The 27,175-nt window shown below is 43.7% G+C and overlaps 1 protein-coding gene across 4 annotated transcripts in view; it reads left to right on the top strand.

The window, feature by feature from the left end:
* Positions 1 to 27,175, top strand: part of RELA (RELA proto-oncogene, NF-kB subunit) — a 186,164-nt gene that overhangs the window by 100,660 nt on the left and 58,329 nt on the right. For all 4 annotated transcript variants that reach the window (XM_078660705.1, XM_078660706.1, XM_078660708.1 and 1 more), the window contains exons 3-5: positions 1,407 to 1,445; positions 26,040 to 26,197; positions 26,760 to 26,908. In XM_078660705.1, the coding sequence (XP_078516831.1) occupies positions 1,407 to 1,445; positions 26,040 to 26,197; positions 26,760 to 26,908 (346 nt within the window). The remainder of the gene's footprint in view (positions 1 to 1,406; positions 1,446 to 26,039; positions 26,198 to 26,759; positions 26,909 to 27,175) is intronic.

Below are 27,175 nucleotides of genomic sequence, written 5' to 3'. Positions count from 1 at the left end.
ATTTGCAATGCAATAGGTCTCGCAGTTATGCGAGTTTGAGCTATTGGCATTGTAAATGGCTATGCCTTTTATTTTGGTTTATAAAACATAAATAAAAGATAGTCATTTACAATGGCAATAGCTTAAACTCGCATAAATGCGAGTCCAATTGCATTGCAAATGGTTGTTTAAGACCATGCTGTTGCTTTCAAAACCAGCAGCAGAGACAAGGCTGTTGAGCCCTTTTAACTCTCTTGTCACTGAGTGAAAAGCTGCACTACAAGGAAAACAACTGCTATGTTTGCCATTTGATTGAAAGCGCCTCGCATGGGGGATGCGTACATGTAACCAGAAAATAATGGTCCTGTTGTCTTTTATTAACAAGTTTACATGTAATACATTGCTGGTCAAACAGCGAAAATAAGCAAAAGTACGTAAACAAAATTTGTGCAGTCATGTTAAGTTAAATAAATGTCCCATGAAATAATACAAGTATAGTATAAACAAACAAATGTAGCCGTGTGTGCTTCCACAAAAAGATTTTTTCATATGCGAGGACAAAGTATGCATAGATTAGTTAAATGGAGTCTAATGCGAAGACTCCAAGAAATGTGTGAAGGCAGAGAAGTTAATTAAAGGCTCAAATAAATGGTAAAAGTATCTGAGAAACAAAGAAATGTAGACAGGAGATCTCCCGCAAAAAGATGCATTTAAATGCATTGGCTGAAGTTCGGAAACATTTGTTATATGGAGTCAGTTGCCAGCAAGTGAGTGCAGACAGGGAAACTGAATTAAAGGCCAATGAAAAAAAACAAGGAATGGCAGCCTGGTTGGGGAGTGCAGGCGGGGGGCGGGTAGGAAAGCCTGTGGGAGGGAAGCCTGTGGGAGGCTGATGCCTTTGATGTGTGCCTTCAAGGCAGGAGGTGTCTACATGGGCTGGGGGGAGTAGAAATGCGAGTCACGGCCTGCGGCCGTGAAAAGTGAAGTTAATAATTAGGGGAGGAGAACTGGCAGAGGCCGGCCGAGCGCACGCTGGGGAAGCCTGTGGGAGGGAGGCTGATGCCTTTCATGTGGGGAAATGCGCGTGCTTGTGGTCACGTGATTCTCGTGAACTGTTGGAAATCCGCTTTTTGAGAGCCTTTTCAGAGCCTTGGGTTTAAGTCTTGGTTTAGCGGTGGTTTAGCGGCATTAGACTCGCATATTCATTCCTGCGGAATGGAATAGGCGAGACCTAAAAAGCGAAAGTGAAGCTGCGGAACATGGCGCTTGTGGTGAAATAGTGGGACTGGGTTAAGAGATGTAAGACTAAGAGGCATGATGGATGGTGGAATGAGTTGAGAGGAGTCGGAGGGAGAACATGTAATTCATTTAGTGACTATTATATTGTAAGATCCACAGTGTGACCATTGTTTTCTTCTTTCTTCCAGACTACCTTCCATTCCTTGGTCAGGACTGGGGGCTTTCAGGTATTGATTTATTATTTTGTTTATATCTGTTATCAACATTGTTTAAATCATTGCTCGTCCAACATTGTTTAAATCATTGTTTAAATCATTGGTCTTAATTGTTAAGTTATAGAATCCGAAAGATGTGCATATCTGTACCTGTGCTAGTTATCTTGAAGTTGGAAGTAAGCCTTTCTTCAAATGTTGTTCCTGCGCAGTCTCCTTCGAAGGGAACGTTGGTGGCTATGGTGTGAATTTTATGTGGAATTCTCATTCCCAATCATTGGAACTAGTCTTACATCTTCTTTATCATTTCTGTTGATGCAGTCTTTTTTGATCTCAAATATTTTTATTGGATTATTTCAAGGATACAAGACAAAGGGATGCAATGTGGGTACACTCAGCGGGCAGGTGTACATGCATCTGAACAAGTCGAGATCAGAAATGTTGTTGATGCAGTCTTTTTGATGGCAGCCTCATGAAAGGGACTGCTTCCTGAATTAATATCTGACTTGTTGCGTATCACAAGGTTTTCAGCTACAATATATGGGTGGAAATAATGTATTACTTTCGTTACAACAGTTAATTATGGGTTACTCTGTCTCTGCCATTCTCTTCCAGATAAAGCAGTGAGCTGTGCAGTGAAGAACTGGTCTCATGCACTTTCATCCATACATCTAGGGATCCCATATTGAGTTACAATTGACTGAATTCATGCTCTGTGTCATTCTGAGTACCGTCAATGCTGTTAGCCCTAATATCTGAACATTTTTCCCTATAATGTCTACATATATTCCCTCTGTGTCGGTGAGAGTCCCTTTAACTGCTTTCTTTGGTGTCTAATTATCCACCTAACAACTTGTAGACGTGGGACATGTCAAGGAAGAGGATAAAATTCCATAAGTCTTGGTGGAACCTCCATGCACCACCTTACGTAATTCATAAAGTTGGGCTCCTAGGGTCCTCTTTTTTGAAAGATAAGTTTGGTGGTTGCTGTCATACCCTTGACCCCGCTTTCTGACTAGAACATACTAACATTTTGCTGAGGTGCTATTTCAAACCTCGGGGCACAGGTCTGCCTCTTGATGACACATCTAATTCTTGTTTCCTGCACATTTCCAGTTCAAAGAAGAAGCCAAGAATTGCACAGCTCAAGTGGTTGACAGCTAGTGTCACAGGGATTTCCTAATGTATAATGCACCCACAGTCTGTCTTGAAACCTCTGCAGAGGATGCCACTGTAGTATTAAAATAAGAGTGAGCTAACAACACAGAACTCTTGGGGGGCAGAGGGATGAGAGAGACACATTCATCTGCTGCCCCACTATCATTTGGACTGTCTATGGCTGTGGACATGAGTAAATAAGCATATCAATTTCCCCTGCACATTTCTATTTTATTAATTTAATTTCCTTAGGCTCTCTTCCTGATAGCATAGTTCCTGTTTTAGATCTCATAGGATTTAACTCCTTCTGTAACCAGATGCGACAAAGCTCACATTTTTCGAGAGCATATTTGACCTTACACCTCAAAAAGGTTTTTACCCTCTCTATGAATGCTCTAGATATGACTTGCTATTGTGGGTGGTGCCCTCATACTTGGGGGTACCTACTCTTCCGTCTTTAATGCAATTTGGAATATTGAGCTCATTACCTCTTCTGCTGTGGTTAGATGTTGTGCAAAACTAAATTGAAAGTCTAATCGCACTAAGGTGCCATCATTATTAACTGTGCGCATCGTTTCCTCAGATTGGAATTCAGATAAGTGTTCAAACTTGTATGTTGAGGCTTCTGGCCAAAATAATTACATTGGGAATGATCCTTCAATCCTGGTCAATTTTGTGATCTCTTCGGCACATTTATTTTGTCATTGAAAGTACACTGTTTATGCGTATACACACGTAAGGTCTTTTAAAAGTTAAGATTTTGGAATCTATTGTCTGATGTGGCTATATCATAGTTCATAATTTGCAAGGACTGCAAGTTTGTTATACTTTTAGTTTTCTCACGAATGAGAGAGAAATGTTACATTTCTTCAGCCTTATCGAGAAAAGGTTGGGTTCACGGACCGGGTTCTCTTATATTTTAACTATTCAAAAATTCACTTGTTTAAAACCAGTCCTTTTTGTAATACCCACTTCATGTGAAGGAGAGATTTTTTTTTAGGTCTCGGCTAGACCGCGCATGCACTGTCTTTTTGAGAGATTTTGATCACAGTTAGTGAGCTAAATCCCACCCACAGGATTACCATTTGTTCACTGCAGCGTCATTCTCTTATCTTTTGTTGCAGTTTGCCATCTCATGCATGTGCCATGCTGCCTCTTATGTTTGGCCCTCCCCAGAGCATGGACCAAGTACTTGTGTCTATCCACTACTCCCTTTCTTTAGAGCTACTTTTTAAATTGTGTTTACGCACTCATGAGAGTGCTTGTGTTTTCACTCGCTCATTTCCCCATTTGGTGCTTAAGTTCATTACGATCCTATTTCTTTTACTATAGCAAACAAGCAAATGCCACTAACTTGGTATTCCATGTTCCTTCCCCCAACCCCCCACACCCTTCTTCTCAATAGCTAGTGTTGCTACCCCTTCGCTTTTGGAAGCAAATGGTTTGTAGGCAGAAAGTGTACTACAGCAAAATTGTACTGAACAGTATATAAAGCCCTAATCTGAAAAGATTTTAAAGTGAGAATGATTTTGAAAACTAGGGCCCACTACTCATGCACTCTGCGCTGTCTACTGGCAGCTTTACAAGATGTTGCTGGTGTGGCTAAATGACAGTTAAAAAGGTGGAAGCAGCTTAAACCAGCAATTCGAGCCCATGGCATTATGGGCATGCACCTGAACCTGGAACGACTTTGTCAATATTGCAGTTACGGACCAGTAAGAAATTAACCTGGTTTGAGTGAAACAGAATTTTTCAATATTGCAGTTGTTCACTTGGAGCTACACAAATGTTATGCAAAGACAAAAAATTAGCACAAAATGAATACATTTTAGCAGCAACATACCTACATTTAAAACGCTCCCAAACATTTGAAACTGGATAGTAGGGGTTTTCTTCATATTCCTGCAATGGGATAAATGTGTCCTGGGCTGGAAGTCTTTTTTTTTTTTTCTTCCCACTTTTCAAAATAAATTGCCTCAGCAGCTGATGATAATATAGAGGAATGAGCACTAATTTGCTCCAACTCCCTCATGGCACTGCAGCCCTCCATCTTCATGGCACTGCTTCGCCCCTTTCCTCCATGTGCTACTGTTTTTCTTCTTCATCGCATTGCACTCCAGGCCAGTCTTCCCTACTCCAACCCTCTTTAATATGCCCCAATCTACCCCACTGTACCCCATGTGTCTCACTCCAATTTCCCTCAGTCTACCCCACTCCAATCGAGTCTACCCAACCTACCACAATCTACCCCACTTTATTCCATCTGTCCCATTACAATCTACCCTACTTCAATTGACCCCACCCAATCTAACCCACTCAAGTCTTCCTCCGTCTACCCCTCCCTACCCCACTCTACCCCACCCCAATCGTCCACATTCCACCCCACCCCAATCGTCCACAATCTACCCCACTCCAGCCTACCCTAGTCTGCCCAAATCTAAACCACCCTAATCTACCCCACCCAAATCTACCTCAATCTGCCCATTTCAATTCACCCCACACTAACCTGTCCACCCCTATATACCACACCCAATCTACTCTACCCCAATCTACCACACTACAGTGTACCCCAACCTGCCCCACTCCGTCTACACAACATGCCCCACTCCAATCAACCCTACCCCAGTCTCCAAATTTACCTCGCCCCCAATCCACCCCAGTCTACCTCATCCCTAGCTACACCAATCCAATCTACCACACCTAATCTACCACAATCTAACCCACTCAAATCGACCCCATATTCCCCACTCCAGTCCACCCCAATGCACCACACTATAATCCACCCAAGTGCACCACACTCCAGTCTACCACACTCTACCCCACCAACAATCTACCCCACTCCAATTTAACCCAATCTATCCCTATTCCAATCTACCCCACCTCATTCTACACCACCCATCCTACCCCACCTAATCTGCCCCACTCCAACTACTTCAGTCTAGCTACTGTAGTCTACCCACTCCAATCTACTTCCAACATACCCCACCCCAATGTACCCTGTCTCACCCAATGTACTCCATCTCAATCTGTCCCAATCTACCCTTTCCATACCACCACAATCTCTCACCCCATCTCTTCATCCCAACCTACCACACCACAATCTGCCCGAGTGTACCCACCCCACGTTCCACAATCTACCCCACCCCACTCACTTTTAGCTATGGTGAGCAGCAGCCACACTAGTCAACAACATGGCTAAAACGCATTGCCAAAGCCAATAGCTAGACCTATTGGCTTTGCCAATGCTTATCTAAATGTGTGAGTACTCCTGTCCATGTACTTGAAGAACACGAACCTCTGTGGTTACGGACACTTTTTAATGGTTTCACTGTTTTCATGTAGAAAAGGACCAAAACAACAGGCAATAGTCTTTTAGTGTGCTGCCCGCGTGTGCCTTTGGAGCTCAATAGGGTGTCGCTCAAGTCCCATCACATTGTTTTAAAGTCCCTCACAGCTCAGTCAAAATTCCTAGTTTGGCATATGAATTTAATATCCACAAGATGTTTCTGCATGATTCTCCTGTTTATCATCCCATTTTTGCATTTCACTAACCACAAGATCCCATATAACTCAAATCCAAACTCTTGCCACAAAGGCCATCGGAACGAGCTATTAGTCTTCTGTTTGTTCTTTTCTAATTGATCAACCCATAATTCTTGATGTTTGCAAGTGTTTGAAATTCTATATTGACAGGACGAACACAAGAGTCTCAGAGCCGCTCTTGATCTCCTTCTGAAAGTCTTGCAAGGGGTGCGTAGCAGCACGCCTCTCCACAGCGTTTCAATTTGCTACAGAAATACAAATTGTCCAATCAAGGGAAGTGTCTGCTGACACCACCACAAGAAACATGTCCTCAGCAATGGTGTTGAATACAGATGTGCCTGTTCAACATATCTACTGAGCATCATATTGAAGAACAGGCCTACATTTACCGAGCGCTGGGGCCTACATACAGTGGCATATTCTTTTGTGTGCTGGGCACTTCTTAATCGCGTTTCAAAAGGTGAGATGACTTCACGCAGTCTCTCGTGTGATTGCTTCTCCCATTCAAACAGGATTCATTGAAAGATACAGTGCTGTTAAAGCTCTCATTAATTTGCAACAAAAAATGTGCAGCATGATTCTTTTTCTGGATTCACAAGCTGTGGATTAATCCACTGTCTGGTGGTTGGGTCCGTAATTGTCTTGGCTTCTTTTTTTTGTTTTTTTCCATTGGGCATCGTCGAACACCATTTGGTGCTAGGTCCATCCCTTTATATCAGACGGCGCCCTGGAAGTTCCTGTAAGTGGTAGCAGCCATTTTCATATTATTTTTCCCGCTGTTGGGTCTGGAAGCAAGAGAAGAAAATCCCAGAAAAAAACTTGGGATTTAGGTGGAAAAACCATCATACATTGATTAAGAAGACATTGGAGAGGAAAAGAGACCTCCAGACACCTTTTCCCGTCGGGGGACCCCAACGGAGCAACAACAACTCTGATTGACTGAAATGTGGCAAGGTAGGGGCCATGGAAAATACCGCTTTCAAATGTTGCCCTAATTGCTACCACAAAAACCCCTCACCCTTCTGCTATCAATGGCTTTGAAAAAAAGGTGCAAAAGACAGTCCAGGAGCTGAAGAAAACGACGACTGTGGGTCTGCCGCGCCCTAAATAACCCCACTGAACTCATTTCAGGGATACAGACAAAGCAAAATGTTGCAATCAACGAAACAGGTGCCAGACGAGAGGTCACGAAGGACCAGACAATACCTTTTGGAGGCAGAATCCGCCACACCCAAGAAGAGGATCTCCCCGACTTCAGACTCCGAAACTGCCCTACAAGTGTAAAAGAGAAAAAGACGCCTAGAAGCAGAAATGGCGGCACTCCTTCAACTAAAGGAGTTCGAGGCGTTAAAGGAGTTCAGGATTGCCGCTAAACCCTCCACTACTGCAGAGGCCGGGAAAGAAGAGGATACTCTTGAAGCTCTGAAAGCCTCTCGACTCACAAAGAGGACATCTAAGAGAAACACGACGTTCCAGAGGAGGAGGAGGAGGAAGCGACAGGAATTTTCAAGGAAAAGTGGAACGACCTCAACACAGAAAGCCCTGTAGAAGAGTTCTGCAGTTATCCCTCAAAGGCTTTGCCACCTGACAACATAGCCTTTTACAACAGCCTCATCAAGAGAGCAGCTGATTTTTTCAGGTTCCCTTTAGAGGAGGAGAAAGAAGACTCCTGTTTCCGCCTATAAACATTAGCACCATCCACAAAAGGTACACAGTACCTTCCAATCATTTTGGATGAGGGCAAGGAGGCTTTCAAAGAGCCTGCCTCCGCAAAGGGAGTAACCCCAAGGGTGGAGAAGAAATAAAAACCCTCAATAAGGGACCCTAAAAACATCCAAGGGAATACACTTGCTGAGTCTATCATTATTACCACAGCAAAAAGGAGGCACAACGCCGATTCCTCCCCTGCCCCCCCTCCCCCTCCATGGAGGGGAAGGAAGAGAATGGACAGCAGGCAAACCAGCAGTCCGTATACCAAGCCTGGCAGCAACAATCAAAACAGTCCTATCGTGGCACAAGAAGAGCCAGAGGACAACCTACAAGAAGGGGCGGAGCAAGCTCCAAGTGACTTGCCCACAAAGGAAGACCCACACACAACACCAGTGGGAGGCAGAAATATTGCATTACCCGCTTCAAAGGGAAAACATAACTACAGAAAGTTGGATTTTAATGTGGTGTGCCACAGCTATTGTATAGAACTTACAACGAAACGTCCACCAAGGAAGAAAAGATTCTGAAGAACAGAACTCTTACAATTGAGGGAGGAAATAAAAGAACTCCTAGGAAAACGAGCAATAGAGAGTTGCAGCAAGGGAGCACAACAAAGGAACCTACTCACCCTATTTCTTGGTGCCACAGCAAGATCTCACTCTAAGATTTATCCTAGATCTCCGGTTCATACATACATTTATTTGTATGCTGACTTTCAAGATGACAACTCTACAGTGAATAATCCTACAACTACAAAAAGGGGAATTCATGGCTACAATAGACTTAAGATGCCAACCTACACATCCCCATGAACCAAGCACACAAAAAATACAGCTGGTTCATTCGCAAGGACATTAAATACCAATTCAAGGTCTTGCCCTTCGGAATAAAATCAGCACCAAGAGTTTTCACAAAGTGCCTATCGGGAGTAGCAGAATCCTTAAGAAGGAGAGGAAGCCACATCTATCCCTCTAGACAACTGGTTGGTGAAGGCAAGGTCAAAGCAAAGACGTTACACACACGTTCGAGTGATCACAACGCTACAAGTGTTGGAGTTTTTAATAAACCACCAGAAATCCTCACCAAGACTGGAACAAGAAAAGGTCTTCCTACCGGCAAGATTAAACTCCAAGAGGCCACGGGCATTCCCAACCGAAAGAAGGATACAAGCTATCAAACAGCAAACTTGCCTCTACCAGAAGGGACAGCAATCTAGGTTTTGCAATACATCCTTGAGTATGCTTACCATGCCTGGTTTGGTCATAGCACTTGGGGGAGAGCTATCCGTGCTGGCATCCAATACACAATTTAAATCCCCTATCCAGAGCAGTCTTTCTATCATGTTTTCTGTGATCATGTTTTGCAGTTGGGGAAAGAACTCCCTGTCATCCACATTAGGCGCGTATGTGTTGAGTATAGTCCTTTCTGTGCCGTCTAATGCTCCCTGCACTAATAAATATCTGCCCTGCGGATCCACCTCCAAGTTGACCTGGCGAAACGGGATCTGGCTGTCTCCTCTATTTTTTCTGTAACTTCTGGGCTTCTTCCTCTGTGAGGTGGGTTACCTGAATACAGGCTATGTTCACCCCCATGCGTTTCAGGTATGAGTGTATTCCATACCTCTTCACATAAGTACCAATGGCCCTGACATTCCAAGAGACTATCTTATATTGTTGTGTCAAAGCTGCGCAGTTCTCCCCCTATTTTTCCCGTCTGTGTGAGGGTCCTGCCTATGTGTTTCAGCTTGCTCCCACAAGTCTTCTGTCATTCCCTCTTTTCTCAACCCCTTAGGTTTTGCACTGCACTCTGTAACTTGTAACAATTACTAACAGATGTGCCCGCCTCTTCCCTTCCGTGACAATCATGTGAAAACAATAACTAGAACTTTGATGATTGCCCGGCTGGTCCACTCAGCCTTTCATCCATCTGAGGACGATAAAATGAGTACCATTGAGTTGGGTAACAATAAACATCTGTTATTCAGCGCCAAGATACCTCTGGGTGAACGTGCGCTTTACATATACACTTTCTGTTATGTTTGGGCACCGAGTACCCTTAGCCCCCATATGTCTTCCTGTGATAAAAAGGAAAATATTTCTCCCTACAACAGATGTCGCCTGTGTTCTCCTTAATGCAGGGGTAAGTAGTCCAGGTGGCTCCCCCTCCCTCAAGGGGGGGTGGGGAGGGTTTGAGACCTCACCAGATCTTACCTCAGCTGCCCTACCCCTATGCCAAACATTTTCACAACAAAACAAGTCCCTTTAATTACCTTAAGCATATATGGCTACTCACTGTTGTCCCACAGGTCACAGATGTGCCTTCACCTTGACCTGTGATATTCGGGCTCCCCTTCCCAATGTCCCACTTTGTAGCTTCTGTGTTTTCTCACTTCTAAAGTTCTTAATCGATGTTCAGCTTTCTTTTTCTCGAGTTACCAGTTCCGACGTTGCTTGCGTCAGAGTTCCGACATTGTGTTCTTTTTCCATACCGTTCTCTTCTCCCCAGGTTGCAGCGATCCATCTTCCTGGACTTCTATCTGAGGGGTCTCCGTGCTCTCTCCTGTCGAAGTTCCAGTGGAAACGCTACAGTTTTCGACCCATCGTGCTCCTCCTTTAAGGTTCCGGTCTGTTTTCTGGGTGCCCCTTTCCCTCACTGGCAACTTGTCCCAGGCTTCAAGCCAGGTCCATACATCCTCAGGCTTCTATAAAAAAAAATGCGTTTTGCCTTGTGTGAACACTTGGAGCTTGGCTAGGAACATGAGCATATATAGTAGTCCCATTGCCCTGAGTTTCAGTTTTGCTTCCAAGAAGGACTTCCATTGTGCCTGAACTTTCTGTGTATAATCCAGGAATATCGTGATCCTCACCAACGCCCTGTGTGCCCTTTCCACAGCAAACATTGGTGACCGTTCCTTTGGCCTCAGGATATTACGTATCCAAGCTTCCACAAAGGACTCCGTGGACCCTCCTTCCTCTCTTTCCGGAAACCCCAGAAAGCATACGTTTTTCTGTCTAGATCTGCCTTTGGCGTCCTCCGCCCTATTTTCCAGTGTTACTGTCAAATTTGTGAGTTTCCCGACCTGTTCCTTTAGGGTGCTGACCTCCCCCGAGACCTCCTTAATCCTGTGCTTATGAACCATGACCTTCTCAGAGATCTTACAAAGATCTGCATGGAGCAGGCACACCTTGATAGATACCGGGTCTAGTTTTCCTTCCAGGGTGCTGAGTTTGCCCTGTATTGCTGCTATTAGTTTTGCCCTCAAGAGTTCCTGGGCACTCTCTGCCTCCTGGCTCTGTCTCGCGATTCCCTGCTGCGGTGCCCGCGGTGGTGCATATTGCATTATGGTGTTGCACTGCTGCCCCGTGTTTGTTTTGTCCTTCCCCATCGTGTGTCCTCAGGAATTATTGCATTTCTTATCATCTTTATTGGGGCTTTCTGGCGCAGCAGGCATGCCTTCTCTATTTTTGCTAACTGTGTCATGTGTAACCCGTGATAGGACTCTGTATAGTCTCAGGAGGCTATAATTCTCTCTTCTTCCTTCAATTGTTGTCCATGCCCAGCCGTTTTCCCCAGAGCTTCTCACAATTCTTTCCACTCCTCAGTTATTTTCCCAGTCAATCGCTCCTCCCAATGGCTGCACTTATCCGTGTCAGCATCACAGTCTCATGCTCCGCCCCAGAGGCACGAAAATAGGGTAGGTAAGGATGGAGAAGGGACAACCCCAGGCCGCCCGCGCCCCCAGGACTTCGTGTTCCGGCCCTTCCGTTGTTCCTCCGCACAGTGGCTGTTGTCCCCCAGGTGCGTCTCTCCGCTCACCAGGCTTCTGCGTCCTTTCTTGGTGCGCCCCCGCTACAGGTCCTCTCACTCCTCCTATTGCTGCCTCCTGTGCGGCCGGTCCCTGCAGGCAGCCAGTCCTCTCGTTCAGTCGTTACCTGCAGGCCTCAATTCCAGGGGTGGGGAGGTAATGCGGGGGGACAGCTAGCTCCCCCGCCCCCCCCCCCCAGAACCGCAGTGTCTCACCTGAGGGTCTTTTCCTTCCCCAAGGCGATGTTCCCCACGCCTCCCTCCTCCGCCTCATCTTCTGTAGTTCCCAGCGGGGCGTGGATCCGGTGAGGAGATTTTCCCGGGGCCGGAAGTCCTCGAGGGGACACAGCCCTTGCTGCTCCCTCGCCCTGTCTGGTGTCAGTCTCTCTGCTCTTCCTCCCGCTGGGGCTTTCTCTTCCGTTCCACACATCGGGCCTCCCCTCTACTTGTGATACCTCAGCGGCCCGGTCCCCCGTCGCAAGGCCTTTGCTCCTGCCCCCGTGAATACAGGCGTAAGGCAGGTCAGGAAGGAGGATCTCTCCAGGTACGTCAAATCTCCCGGGTGTTCAGCCCCGATCCCCATCACCTCCACACTGCTGATTCTTCTCGTCGCTCATTCTTCACCTGTTTCAGCGGTGTTCTCCGCAAGCCGCTGGGTTCAATCACGTCCCTGCTTGCTACGTTTCCGTGGCCTGGTCGCCCGCGACGTGGCCTCAGTGGGGAGTACAGGATGTCTCGAAGGTAATCTTCTATTTTCACTGCAGAATATCTATTTCATTATGAGGATTGTGTGGGATTATGTGTTTGGGTGGCGGAGCTTTGCCTCCGTGCGTCCAATCGGCCATCTTGCCAAGCCACCAATAAGACTAATTTTATAACTTTGTGAGTTGAGAAATACTTCATATCCTTACAAGAAGTTGATCCAGTTGCCAGTACGTCACTGTTGCATCACTTCGCAGGAGAGCTTGCATACAGGATTTTGTCGTCCCTGTCCATTATTGGTGACACAGCTGACTAAGGATTGGTGACCATAGTCCGAACAACTATTCTAAGCCACAGGGTTAGCTACAATAGATTTGACCTTTGGAGCAGGCAGCATTTGGGGTGAAACTGCTTATACACTTTTACTCCATGATTATAGAGTTGTCACTCTACAAAACCTTTGTAGCAGATCCTTTGGTAATCAAGTAGGTCACTCTAAAATCACGACAGCTGCACCCTCATATGAGCAAATAAACCGCCACAATGGAGACTGGCACTAGTAGACTTGCTTATCTTCTCAGTGCAGTTTATGATGACGATCAATAACACCATCAAAGCTACAGGGATTAATCCCCTGTGCTGAGGATTGATCAATCCCATTGTTCATGACGAGCTCAGCTCGTCATGAGCACACAAGCAGTGTACTGCATGACGAGCTGAGCTCGTCATGAGCATGGAAGGGGTTAAGTTGACATGCTGCCGCTGGACTAAGCCAACCTTGGCAGTCTAGGCCGCTGCCTACAGAGATGGCAACACAGCCTATGTGCACTGGCTGATGGCCTCTCATGCATCTTGCTCACTTTGTTATAGTTTGACATGCTTTTGGTGCTGGAAAGAGCATGCCTTGCCTTAGAGTTTGAATCTTCACTGGAGCAAGTCCAGAATAGCCACCATGGATCCGATGTTGGCTCCAGCTCCTATACAGTATACACAGGTTGACTCACTGACCCTGCACAGCATTGAATCTCATGTCATTCTTTTGCTTCGGGAGCTGTATTAAAATTGGTGTCGACGGGCTTCAAGATCTTCAATTTAGGTAGTCCCATCATGTCTGTTCATCATAATAATGTCCCCCTTTGCAGATTTCCTTGCCAGAGTATGTTAATACAGTTGGCTGCATCCCAGATTCTAGGAACAGTGTGAAAAAAGAGAGCCATGTAAATCCAACCTATTCCCCATCATCCATATGTATGGCGTTTCATAGATACACACCCCTTAAAGTGTAGGATTAACTGAAATATCAAGTTATGTCACTACCAAAGATTTCCTGGACTTCACTGAAGATGAAGCCGATCTTGTGTGATGTTCTGAATCCGGAGCTACTCAACACAGTATGATGAAGAGTGGCATATCGTGTGGGAGTTACCGTGTTGTCAAATAGAGAGCTGTGTATCATGTCACTTGCACTTTAAAGTCATTGCAATTGTGAGATAATGGCTGTTAAATAGTGATAAAAAGTTAATTCTGATATTCTAAATCAGTTTGTAACTTGTTCTACAGACGAGTTCACAGAAATGACTATCTGACTATTACTTTTTAATGGTGTTTTCCAGTCTAACTGGGTTTACTTTTGTTTGGAATTGGGTGTTTTATTGGAGTATAATTACTCTATCCTATACCACTACCCAATCCACTCATCCCCAACACAACCCAAATCCACACCATACTTAATAATATCCCATCCAAGCACACACTCCCCACTCTAAGTATTCCTAACAGACCCCTTCTTGTCACTTACAAACCTATTCTCAGTCTTCCATCATTTCTCCAGCCAACACCCTACTCTTCTTTCTACCACAATATTACAACCGCACAACACTTAAACTCCACTAATCCACACATATTACCTCTTGCATCAAACAAGTCTAAGACCAACACGCTTTACACCACTTCATCCCTTCTTACACACAACATACACTCTACTCACAAACATAGCACCATCCCCTTTACCTCAAAACTTCCACTCACAAACAATACTATACAAACAAATCCATCGCATAAAACAAATACGTCGTCTTTTCACTACTCCGCAGAAATCAAAACATATTATGCACACCAGTACAACAAAATCTCTCACAGCCCCTCATAATACTTACCATCACAATATACAAACATACACTCACCTTCCAAACTACACAAATGAACAAACTCCAATGCAAAGCTTTCTCTCTTCCACCTTACAACATGAACCAAATGCTGCACCACCACCCCTAACTCATACACCTTCCGCCCTAAACACACGCAAACAATATAAGCAACGTGCCACACCTCACAACTTCACTTCTCTGTGTCTTCTGCACAACAAGGTTACACCACAAAAACAGCACAGAGCACCAACTCACTCTCAAACACCGTCTCCATCTCCTACACATGCAGACCCATCAAAATGCCTTCTTAGCCTGCTGGACGGGGGACACGATACAGAACATCTACACAATTGCTATCCTCATCCAGCTAATACCAGCACTAAGGACACACCTGCTACTAGCCAACAAAATATGGCTCACTCTTCTACAAAATATAGTCACACTATCACAAAAGCACACTCTCTAAACTGTCTATTAATAATTGCTTGATCACTCTAAAAACCTCTACAACCTTCTCACTGACGCAAAAACAGACCTCCGCCTACAAATGTGACACTCCCAGACATACTTCTAGACATGGTTTCAAACCTGATAACCTTACACTCCGACCTATGGGTTCTGGGTGACCTCAACATTTGGTTTCACAAACCCAATATGCCCCACCCGAAAACAATCATCGGTGGCCTAGATGCACTGAACCTGCATCAGATCGTCCACAAACCCACACACAACGCTGGACATATCCTAGATGTCATTTTTGCTAATATCGAACTAGTTAGCTTTCAAACCATAACTCCGTTCACGTAGTCAGACTACCATTTGCTTGCTTTCCAACCTAAAACAACACTAAGAGACACACCTAAAACCACCTTACGGGCATCCACCTATCGACCGTGGAACAAACTCAATTACGAACACTTAGAAATACAACTACCATCCATTACAGATCTAGAAACAAAAAACTCTGTTCAAAAACTGAGTAGCTACAGGAACCTTTGAATATCCTGATGCCACTAAAAACCACACAACAGAACAAAAGAAAACAAGCACCTTGTAGAAATACAGAGATAAAAGACCTAAAACAACAAATTGGAAAGCTGCAACTTGTCTGGCTCAAAACACATGCCAAGCAAGACCAACTTCGACTACAGAAAATTAACAGATTTACAAGTCTGCTATCAAAAAAGCTAAGAAAAGATACTATTTAGACAGAATTCAAAATGCTAAATGTGCAAGTAAAGAATTCTATAAAATACTCAATGAACTTCGTGAACTAAATTGCCTAGGAGCAGCTCATCCCGTTACTCAGGATTTCACAGACAATCTGGCAAACCATTACACAGACAAAGCAGACATGTTGGACTCCTACTTAAATCAAAGACAAAGCACCAGCACTGACCCTTTTCCAAAACAACAATCCAAGAATACGCTAAGCCAGCCTCTCCATTCCTTCCAACACATTTCACACGTTGAATTTATGGGCCTGGTCAAAGCAAGCAGGCCTGCCAACAGCCCTTCTGACCCATGTGCACCTCAAACCTTCAAGACAATTCTTCTAACAACCTCTGCTGCCACTCCCGTAAAGAGAAACATCAACAACTCCTTAACTACCAGAATATTTCCAGAAGAACTCAAAACGTCATACATACGCTCATTACTGAAGAAAACCAACTTGGACCCTGGACCTGCTGAACCCTGACAATATACAGACCGATTACAAATGGACCTTTCCTGGGCAAACTGATAGAAAGAACAGCGATCGCCCAGATGTCACAATCATTGAAGAGAATGCCATACTTTCAGACTTCCAAGCGGGATTCCGTCCAGGAAGAGGCACAGAATCTGCTCTCCTCGCCATCTGGGATGACCAGAAGAACACAGTTGATCGCAATGGGGTTGTCGCGCTACTTCTCTTGGACTGGACTAGTGGTTGCCTTTGACATGGTTGACCATGACACTCTAATGCAAAGACTCTGCAAAGACAGCATAGAGGGGACTGCTCTAGACTGGATCGAATCCTACCTTCGCAACAGAACTAATGTCATCCATACCCCACCTTTCTCATCTAAACCGTACTCCACAAAAGCAGGGGTCCCTCAAGGCTGTATCATCTCGCCCATGCTTTCCAACATCTACACGAAGTCTTTACCTGTACTGAACAATCAATTTCACCTCACGTGCTATAACTATGCAGGTGACACGCAAATACTCCTTCAACTGAAGTGCCCCAAATACATTGGAAACTCATCAGTGGATCAATGGATGACATGGAGCCATCGCAAATTGAATGTTTACAATACATGTGGCAATTAGAAACATTATGACCTGCTCGCTACCTGGCCTGATGACCCGGGAACACCGCCTATAGTATCGAAGGAAGTAAGAAACCTCGGAATGACCATGGACTCCCAAGCTATCGATGAATGCCCAAGTGGACAAACTAGCAAGATCAAGCTTTGTTACTAAAAAAACTCTGCGACTAATCTTCCTCCATTTGGGATTTCCTCACAAGGTCCAAGCTACCATCTCCCTTGTTCTGTCCAAACTCGATTACGCCAATAGCCTCTACCACGTATCACCTTTTACGATTATGAAAAGTCTACAACAGATTCAGAACTCGGCTGCCAGACTACTCTTACATATAAAACCGCAAGACCACATCTCCCTGCCTTGAAAGCCCTGCATTGGTTACCGGTTGCCAGAACATCCACGTTCAAGCTACTTTGTATCACCCACAAAGCGATACATGGAACAGGATCCCTCTTCATCAGGAATAAAATCATCAAACACATTCAAGAAAAGAACCTTTGCTCTAGAGTGGCACCTCGCCTCAAAATCCCAAGATACAAGGAAAAAACCATTGGTTGGCACATCTTTCTCTGTTCAAACAGCCAAATCATGGAACTCTTTATCACCAACATAAGATCCACGGATAACCACCTTATCTTGAAAAAACTACTCAAGAATTGACTTTTCCCCATATAAGCACCATGTGCAAACATAAATATACTGCATATCCCTCTGTATATAAGCATATTTTTGTACTATAGATCTGTACCTTTATATGTGTATTGCTTTGTATAAACGTGTAGAATAATTGTTTTATAAAAGAATAAAAAAGATATGATATTCATTAGTTCTGCAAAACAAATGTACATATTACTGATAGTTACAACAATCTGTTTTTAACATGTATATAAGTGACTGCATAAATAAGTGAATCTTTTATCCTAACTATTTATCTACAATCGCTTCACTATTGAATTACAAAAAAAATTATATGTATGTATAAAACAAAATTAATTTTAAGTGCAAAAACACTTGAAAAACGGGGTTTATTTAATGCATCTTTAATCTACATATATTTACTTCCTTTATGCTTCTATATACCTTGCATGTACTTATAGATCATTATATTTATTACTTTTCTTCTAATTCAGCATATCCAATGCACTACCCTATTTCTCACCCTATTCTATACCTCTCTTAATATATCCGCTACCTCAACTCTGACTCATCTCAAACCTCTTTCTACTACTCTTTTCGATGCACTACCCTATTTCTCACCCTCTACCTCTATCAATATATCCTCTACTTCTGCTCTCTCATTCATCCCATACCATTACTATGGTCCCCAAAATAACCATTTCTAGACTCTTCCCCACTCTACCCCTCCTTGCATCATCCCATACCTCTTTTACTATTCGGATCTCCCAAAACAAGCCTTTCTAAACCCTTCCCTCTGATTCTTCCCCCTCCACATCCCTTTTACTCATCCCAAGTCTCCTACTGCTATGACCTCCAAAACAAAAAAAGGCTATATCGTTCCCTCTTCTATCCCTCCACTATCCTTTTCAATCCAAATAACAGACTAACATATCCACCTCTCAAATTAATTTCATATTTCACTATACTAATTCACCACTAATCCTTAATGGGTTCCGGAGTAGCGGGCTACTCGCTGAAAAAGCACTTGAACCCCTCATCAGGGGTAGCAAGTGCTATATAAATGCAAACCTTTTTAGGTTTCGCCTGGCGATCCGTTGCGCAGCAGCGTTCGCGCAGGCGAAATCTTTTAAGAATAGTATTAGGCTTTGTCCCGCCTCTGTCTTCCATTGGCTAGCTCCATAAATTGAGGCTAGCCATTGGAAGAGAGAGGCGTCCGTCATTGTGCGAGGCGATTCGTGGGCGTTCCGGCGATTATTTTTATTTTTTTATTTTTATTTTTTCCCTCTCCGCCCATTTTCGTGCGTCATGCGGCGGTGGGCGGTTGTTGTTTTTTTTTTTCGTATCGGCATGTTGGTTTCATTTCCAACGTGTGCTTTGCAGGGGTGGGCTGCGCGATTTCACTTTACAAGAGCTGCTAGGAGGTAAGCGGCATATTTTAATACTTTTTTTATCCCTTTCCCGCCCCCCCTCCCGCTGTCCGTGAGCCCGTCCCCCCTCCCGCTGTCCGTGAGCCCGTCCCCCCTCCCGCTGTCCGTGAGCCCTTCCCCCCTCCCGCTGTCCGTGAGCCCGTTCCCGCCCCCCTTCCGCTGTCTGTGTGCCCGTTCCCGCCCCCCCTCCCGCTGTCCTTGAGCCCGTCCCCCCTCCCGCTGTCCGTGAGCCCGTCCCCCCTCCCGCTGTCCGTGAGCCCGTCCCCCCTCCCGCTGTTCGTGAGCCCGTCCCCCCTCCCGCTGTTCGTGAGCCCACCCCCCCTCCCGCTGTCTGTGAGCCTGTCCCCCCTCCCGCTATCTGTGAGCCTGTCCCCCCTCCCGCTGTCTGTGAGCCTGTCCGTGAGCCCGTCCCCCCTCCCGCTGTCCGCGAGCCCGTCCCCCCTCCCGCTGTCCGTGTGCCCATCCCCCCTCCCGCTGTCCGTGTGCCCGTCCCCCCTCCCGCATTGGCGATACTGGGAATTCGGGGGTGTTCCACTTTAGGAAGGCCTTACTACACCTTATGATTTCACATACTGTTTTCAACATTCTAGTACATATTTATGTACATCCTTAAACTATGCACATCAAAGTTAGTACCTCAGCTCTGACAGTACAAGCACATTTTAAGGAGGGAGGTACGACTGCTCCCCCCCCTCCAGTACCAAAAGTTCCCGAAACCATGTTAATGGCAGAACGCGTGCTATAGAACTGCCCACTAAGGCAGTGAAATCGCTTTCCGTGGCTACACTCAGCGGTCCGCGCATTCCTATTTTAACTCGTCCCGCCACTATGTAAAGGGCAGTATTCTTTCTAACCGTTGAATCCCTCGCCCCCGTCTGTCCTTGCCTCATACAAGTGACCTATTTCTATATTTCTCCCTGAAAAAATTGAAACGGGCCTAAACATCCCCGAACAGGATAATTTACTATCGGGTAAAGATCATTTGTGCGTGCAGTAAGCACATTACCGGCAGAGCAATACTACCGGCCTGACTGCGCACGCATAGTGCGCTCCCATACACAGCGGCTGTTGTAGGGCGTGTGCTGGAAGGTAGTTTACGCATATACAACACAAGCTTTCTATTGCAGCAGTGTTTCAATGTCCAGCATCATGTTATGTGGCACATATTTCTATGGTGCGCATGCTGTCCCTAGCATGGCGTTGCAGCAGATTTCAAGGCATTGCTTTTATTACCTGGACTTTACATCGTTATTACGGGCACTCAGACATTAGACTCTATTTGGAGTCACGTTTATAATGTTACTATAATTGCAACATATTTTATTTTATTTTGAGCTGATGCACGATAGTGGGAACCATGCAGCGCGCAACCAAACATAACTATTGGCATCTGTTTCCTAATATTAGCTGTTACATGCACAGTATAGATGTTAAAGTTAAAGTTAAACTTATTTTAGAGTCACAATCCTTGCAGCCAATACTCTAATTAAATGCGTTCTGCATGTTGGTCACAGCGCTTTACGCAAGGCGACCTCTTCATTAAATGTTATCGCAGTGAGACCCGTGATGAATAACATGCTGTTTCCAAAAGAAATTCAGTTGCGTGCAAACATACTGTTTCACAGTCCACGGAAGTCTACAGTATTATGGTAAAAACTGCTTTCAAGCGCATACCACATGTGTGGGTCTGTGTGTTTTTGTGTGGCATTTGCCAGAGATTAAACTATTGGCATTGTAAATGACAAAGCCATTTATTTATCTGTTTTCAAAACCAACACATAAATACAAATTTTGTCATTTACAATGCCAATAGCTCAAACTTTTTAAAAGGCGAAACCATTGCATTGTAAATGCGTGTTCCCTTTTCTATCCCTCCACTATCCTTCTCAAACCAAATAACTGACTTACATAACCACCACTCAAATTACTTTCATTTTTCACTATACTAATTCACCACTAATCCTTTATGGGTTCCGGAGTTGCATGCTACTCGCTGAAAAAGCGCTTTGACGCCTCGTCAGGGGTAGTAAGCGCTTTATCAATGCAATTACAATACAATTCAATGTGCTATATAATGTGTGGTGGTCTCTAAGTGGGAGTGTAGGACTCAGAAGATGAACGTCATTGGCTTGCTTTAAGCTGTTTTAATGAGGTGAATGTGCTGCTTAACAATACCGAAGAACTTTAATTATAATTAGATTTTTTTTCCCTCCAAATAGAAGTAGGGATGAGAACAGCTCAATGTTACTCCACTTTAATTCTGGAAATAGAGCCTGGATGCTGTATGCTGCAGTAGTGAAAATACTTTGTCTCCCTGTTTAACCACCCACCTTCTCACTAATTCTTAAAAGATTCAATCTACACACTTTCTTGTCGCTTAGTGCTTGAGCGGAGATGTGCCAACCAAACACAAAATACAGCTCGCATTTTCTGTCATTAAATCTTATTGTCTCTAATGAATTCAACAGAGATTTAGTGGCATCTGTCTTCTTCTTTGCTTGCAATGCTCAACTAGTAAATACAGCAGCCGTTGCCCGCTATCCTTTCTTTAAGGCATAGGTTACTTTAAAAAGTACATTCTAATGATCAGTCGGATCAGGAGCCGCTGGATCAGGAGTTGCAGCTCCCCTGAGACCGGGGGGCAGGGTTTGCCTCCATATTGGCTTCAATCTTAAGCTGGAACTCCCTGTGTGCGCCGAATTCAAAACAAAAGGCTTATGAATTTGCCATGATTCCTCTCCCGTGTCGCAGTGCAGCTCCTCTTCTTTGATGGGACTTTGACCAGTGCCCCGGTCATCTTCTAAATCCCCATCACCAAGCTCCCTTTCAATGACAGAACTGATTCTTCTGTCAGTTGCAATGTTATCAACTTCAGCTGGGGCTACAGGTATGTTAATTTCCGAGGCAGCTTCCTCTCAAGCGGTTTCGCATGGGAGAGCTTGACCTGGATACTCACCCATGGACCAGCACTTGCAATCACATAGGCCTCTAATCGACTATGTCCTACCTCGCTGTCCTAGTCACAGCTTTCCAGCTCTGTCCATTAAAACCCCACCAAAGCTGGTAGATGTGCTTTGCTGGCAGCACAAATTCCATCAAAGCATGTTCTAACCATTGAGCTGTAAGTCTTCAGGAAATCTCAGGAGACTTAAAGGATGCAGTCTCATATCTAAGACAGTGTGCACTGGCTTCCAAAGCACACTTAATTTTTATGTTTGGCGTTATGAATGTACTAGCATAAAAGGGGTTTTCTGCCAGCCATCTTCATCCAGTGGCAGCTTATTGTCTTGCCTATTTTTCTTCGACCCACTACAGCGTGGAGTAGGAGGGCAGCCCACTTCATCTGGCAGCCCCTTCATCTGTTGGTTAACCGTACTGTGAGTGACCGCATTCTTTCCTTTCACAAGGAGCACATCCACAAACTACTTATCTTCAGTGCTGTGACTACAAAGGCAGTGTGTCTATTTACACCAAAAATTTATTTTTTGCTTTTAACCATTTTTTTTATTGACAAATGTGTGCTTCCTTAACGATAAATTTGTTCATAAACCATGTCAGAACAAAACATACATTGACAAAGTTAAAAGGCTGGAACCTAATGCCGGGACTAATTCCTTTGACAATACTTCTTCGTTTCTAGAAGTCTCACACCTCAGCCTGTTATAGTGATTGGGATTTCACTGAAGGGTAAGTTGACCTTTTCCCAGCAATGCTTTTGTGATACTGGTATTAAAATACAGATGTTAACTGCTGCAGAAGTAGTTTCCAGTTGTGACTCTGGATGGCAGGATACCCACAAGGTAATGATGGGGAAAAGCATACGGACTGAGGGTGCCAGGGTTACATGCAGATATTTTTATGTTCGCCCCAAGGGAATCCCCTATGCGTTCTTGTGCTTGGAGTCAACTACATCACGATCTTTCATATGGGTTCCCATTTAAAGTGTGTATCACATTTCATGTACTTAGTCTGTTTACAGGCTATCTCCTCGCTTTTACTAATATTCATAGGAGATTCTCTTCAGTAGTTCTTTGCAGCGAATGTTTCAGACAATACCAATAATGTACTTGACTTCAGAAGCATGGATCACTTCCTTTGATAGTAAACCAGTCAAGCCCACTGCAATCACCAACACATTTTCATCAGAAAGTATAATAGCACTCAAGCAAGGAATCCTAAGGTTCTGATTTAGGTGTCTGTTCCAGCGAGGCTCAGTCTGTTGTGCTATGTGCAGTCTTTTATATTTTTCCCAGTCTGAAGTTAATATTATGTTTCATCTAAGCAAATCCCTCCTGTATGTTGTTCTGCTTATCCTCATCTACAATAATCAGAAAATACTTTAGTCTTTTGTAAGCAATATTACACATTTAAAAGGGGCTTTCTGTAAGCAGGACATCCTCTCCTGTTCAAACTCCTTCTTTTGGTCCTACCCAATCTCTCTCTGTTATTTGGGTGCCCAAAGTACCTTGACCTGCTTTTGAAGCATTTCTTGTGATTTTCAGATGATGCAAAGATCAGGATGTTATCCTAAAGAAAATGCCACCATGGTCATTACCATAAAGCCAATAAATGATCCTTTGACAGACTGCATGCTGAGAAAGTGGAAAACTGTATCAGGCTTCCTAAACGTTGTTAAAACCCTTGTTACAGGATGTAATATGACATGATATGTTGAGATAAAGTTTAGCATCCTAAAGAAAACTAGTTTTTCTGCGGTTTATAGTAGGATTAAAGATCTGTTGAAAGTGAATACAGTCCACAAGCTTGCGTCTAGTGACTCCCAAAGACAATGCGTGGATTAATGCTGCTGTTTAGTTCCGGGTAACATCAGAATTGACTTGCCCTTTGTTTCTTTTATTATCTCAGTAAACTGTTATGTGTTTAGTTTTATCTGTTCCGCTGAAAATCTTTTCTCAAAGCAATGGGAATTACTCCATTCAAATTTTTATTAATAAAGTTGCACTAGAGATGACTTTTCTAAAAGTCGATTTTGATTGTTAATATTAGCCTGACTAGCATCGATTAATTGACATGAACAGCCCTAGATTACATTTCAGAGAACCTTTCACTTGAATCCTGCTTCCATCGGGACCCAGTGTAGTGCCTTTTACAGTCTAGCCTAGTGATTGCATCCGAAAAATTCATAATAAAAATACATACATACATACATACACAGCCTTTCAGATAGCTCCCATCATCAGTTGATCTATTTTACGTGTCATTCATATTTTGCTTCCTGCTGACTCATAAGCTTCACATGGAGTTGTGGATCAGCCCACTTCATCCATTGGCTGTCTTGCACTGTGATTGATGGCATGTTTCCATATGATATATGCACAGTTGCATGAAAAGGAGTGCTCTTCTGTGTCGAGGCTGGTGAGCCTAGGCTGCTTGGCTACTCCTTTATGTTTTTTGTATTTTTCCTGTTGTTTTTTGCATAATGCAAACCTATGCAAAAATGTTTTTAAAACGTTGCATGCTTTGTTTGTGAAACCTATGGGGTTTGCTAGTGCAGGTTTTAATTATGAGATGATTGGATCCTTGTTGAATGCTTCAAGAAAGATACGTGGTTCTAGTGAGACATTGGCTAAATATAGGGTTTGTTACATTCACTGGGGATCGCTTTCTTAATCATGAGAAGGAGAATATCGTCTTCATAAGCGTTTTTGAGACCATTGAACGTGTTGAGGTCAGGTGGTATGGGGTCTTTGAAGACCCCTCTTAGATATGTATGATTGTATGGGACTGATTTTATTTGCAAGCAAATTTAATGTTGCATTTTTCTGTTAAATAAGATATTGTTAGATTTAGGGTAGAAGTGATGCAGTGTTTGTTGATTTTTGGTGAGGGTACTGATTCTGTTTGAAGCTTTGTGATGGATGAAGTTTTCTTGGAGTTATTTTTCCCTATTTTCTTAATTTCTTGACTGAATGATCAGTGTGTTGTTGAGGGGCTCTACGGTGTACAGTAGATGGCTTCTTGTTCATGTTGCATGGGTTCCGGCAAGCCTAGGTGTCAGCGTCGTTTTTTGGGGTTGATTCAGGGTTTCTAGTACGGATATAAAGTTGTCTTTTGTCTGGGTTGTAGCTACATGGCTGGTGAGATCTATTTAGAAGACCTTGAACAAGTGGCACTTGTATTAGATGGTGCTAATTTCGAAAGGATGTGGAGTTGAGCCTTGTTTTTGTGCTGAAGAACGGCTTTCACTGTGTTGATAGTGCCTGTGATTTTGAGGTGTAGCTTACTGCAAAATGAACATCAAATAATCAGAGTTTTAGCATCTACATGGACTATGGTTAATGGTGAGTGGGATGTGTGAGGTGTTTGAGTGCATACATTTTCTACGCATTTTGAAGTTGAGCTCATGAACTTGTGATTAGTACAACAAAATTATTTTTTGTCAGTCTGAGCAGTATCTCCGAGGAGCAGTGTTTGCTTTCCATAGTTTTCCTCAGATGAGCATATCAAAAGTTTAAAGACTGCTGCCTGTACATTGTTAGTTTAAACGTTGTCTCATGAAGTGTTCTAAGATCATACATATAAGTGGGGAAATTCAGTGTTCATGAGTAAAATTATGGTATTCAAGCTATAGAAGTAGTATTTAGTAATTGCCGATCCAGCTATTTCTGTGTTTAATACGTATGTATTTTTACAAACGCTGTAGATTTACTTCCGTAGCTCACCCAAAAAATTATCTTAAACCATTGTTGCTGGTGAAATGTTTGGAATTCATTTTTAATGGCCATTATGTCCCTGTTGTTTTTCTCCAGTTGTCAGCCCGAGTGGTTGGTAAATGGTGGGAGCAGAGGAGAATATTTGTTTTGTAAAAGGTGGCATTTAAATGAGATGTGAAATACTTCTGTTTTGGTGCAATTTGTGGGATTAACTTGTCAGGTGATTCAACCACCTTTTCAGAGTGTAGTACCTGCTCCATCTCAGGTTATGTTATGTTATATTGAGTTTGTATAGCGCACGGCTACTCTAAAAGAGTGTCCCGGCGCTTTCCACAGGCAGCTCGGTTACCAAACTAAGTTGTAAATATAATTTGGTTAGTCTTTTTTTTAGTTTTGCTTCTACCTACTACTTTTCATCCCTTCTCTATATCCAATGCCTTTAAGTGTTCTAAGGCAATCTCTCATTTTCTGTTGCAACATCATCTTCGTTCTCAGATGCCTCTCCTCCAGCTAGCCAGACACCCTATGTGGAGATCATCGAGCAACCGAAGCAGCGGGGCATGCGTTTTCGCTACAAATGTGAAGGAAGATCAGCTGGCAGTATTCCAGGCGAAAGGAGTACAGACACCAACAAGACTCATCCTACCATTAAGGTGTGTGATACTGCCTTGTGGATCCTGGGACCTAAACATTCACTGCCTAAGGCTGTGGTTTACGGCTTGGTGTCTTAATCCATTCTTTTCTTATCTGAACCCTTCAAGAATAGTGCCTTGTTATGTACTTCAGCCTTCTTTTCTCCTCCTCTTCTTGCAACCAGCACAAATGTTAATGTTGATCTTTATCAAAGGACTAGAATACTAGAATACACTCCAGATCTGTGCAGGTGTTAAACCGTTCCTCTTTAGCATAGCACCAGAGTGGTAGATGGTATGGCCCCTCAAATTGAGTCCCACTTATGTGGAAAGCTCAACGTACGTGTAGGATGGGGATCTGTACACAAAGGGGTTATATTTTCAATATAATCCTAACTTAGGGAAAGCGTTATTTACAGTATTTATAGTAATACATGCTGGTTATTATAGGCCTCAGCATGGAAAAAGATTTGTTACACCGAGTTCCAGACATGGTTTCACCTGCAGAGGGATTGCAGGCTGTATAAAAACTTTGCTTATTATGTATCCAAAAACGACTGAACTTTCTAATCTTTTATCTTAGATTAATAACTACAGTGGCTCTGCTAAAGTACGCATTTCACTGGTCACCAAGGAACAGCCATATCGGCCTCACCCCCATGAGCTAGTTGGCAAGGACTGCAAGGATGGCTATTTCGAAACAGATTTGCCACCAGAACGCTCCATCCATACGTAAGTGTGAATTTTATTTTTTATGTATTAGGTCTGTTAAGTGCTGATTTTCTATGAATTGTTATAGTTTAAAAAATAATTTCTTCGTATTCTCTTGATGAGTTCAGCAGTCTGATTATACCATACAGAAATATGAGTAATGCAGTTTGTGGGGTCATATAGTATCTTTAGCATTACCTCTATCAAAGACATACCTGCTTTCGATATTTCCCATTGTCAAGCTAGGGATCCGTGCTAAATTTTAAATAATTGTTTAAATTGTAGCCA

This window comes from Lissotriton helveticus, chromosome 9, assembly GCF_964261635.1.
Source record: "Lissotriton helveticus chromosome 9, aLisHel1.1, whole genome shotgun sequence".
NCBI lineage: Eukaryota > Metazoa > Chordata > Amphibia > Caudata > Salamandridae > Lissotriton > Lissotriton helveticus.
Note: the sequence above shows the minus strand (reverse complement) of the source record. Positions and strands in the feature narration are given on the sequence as shown.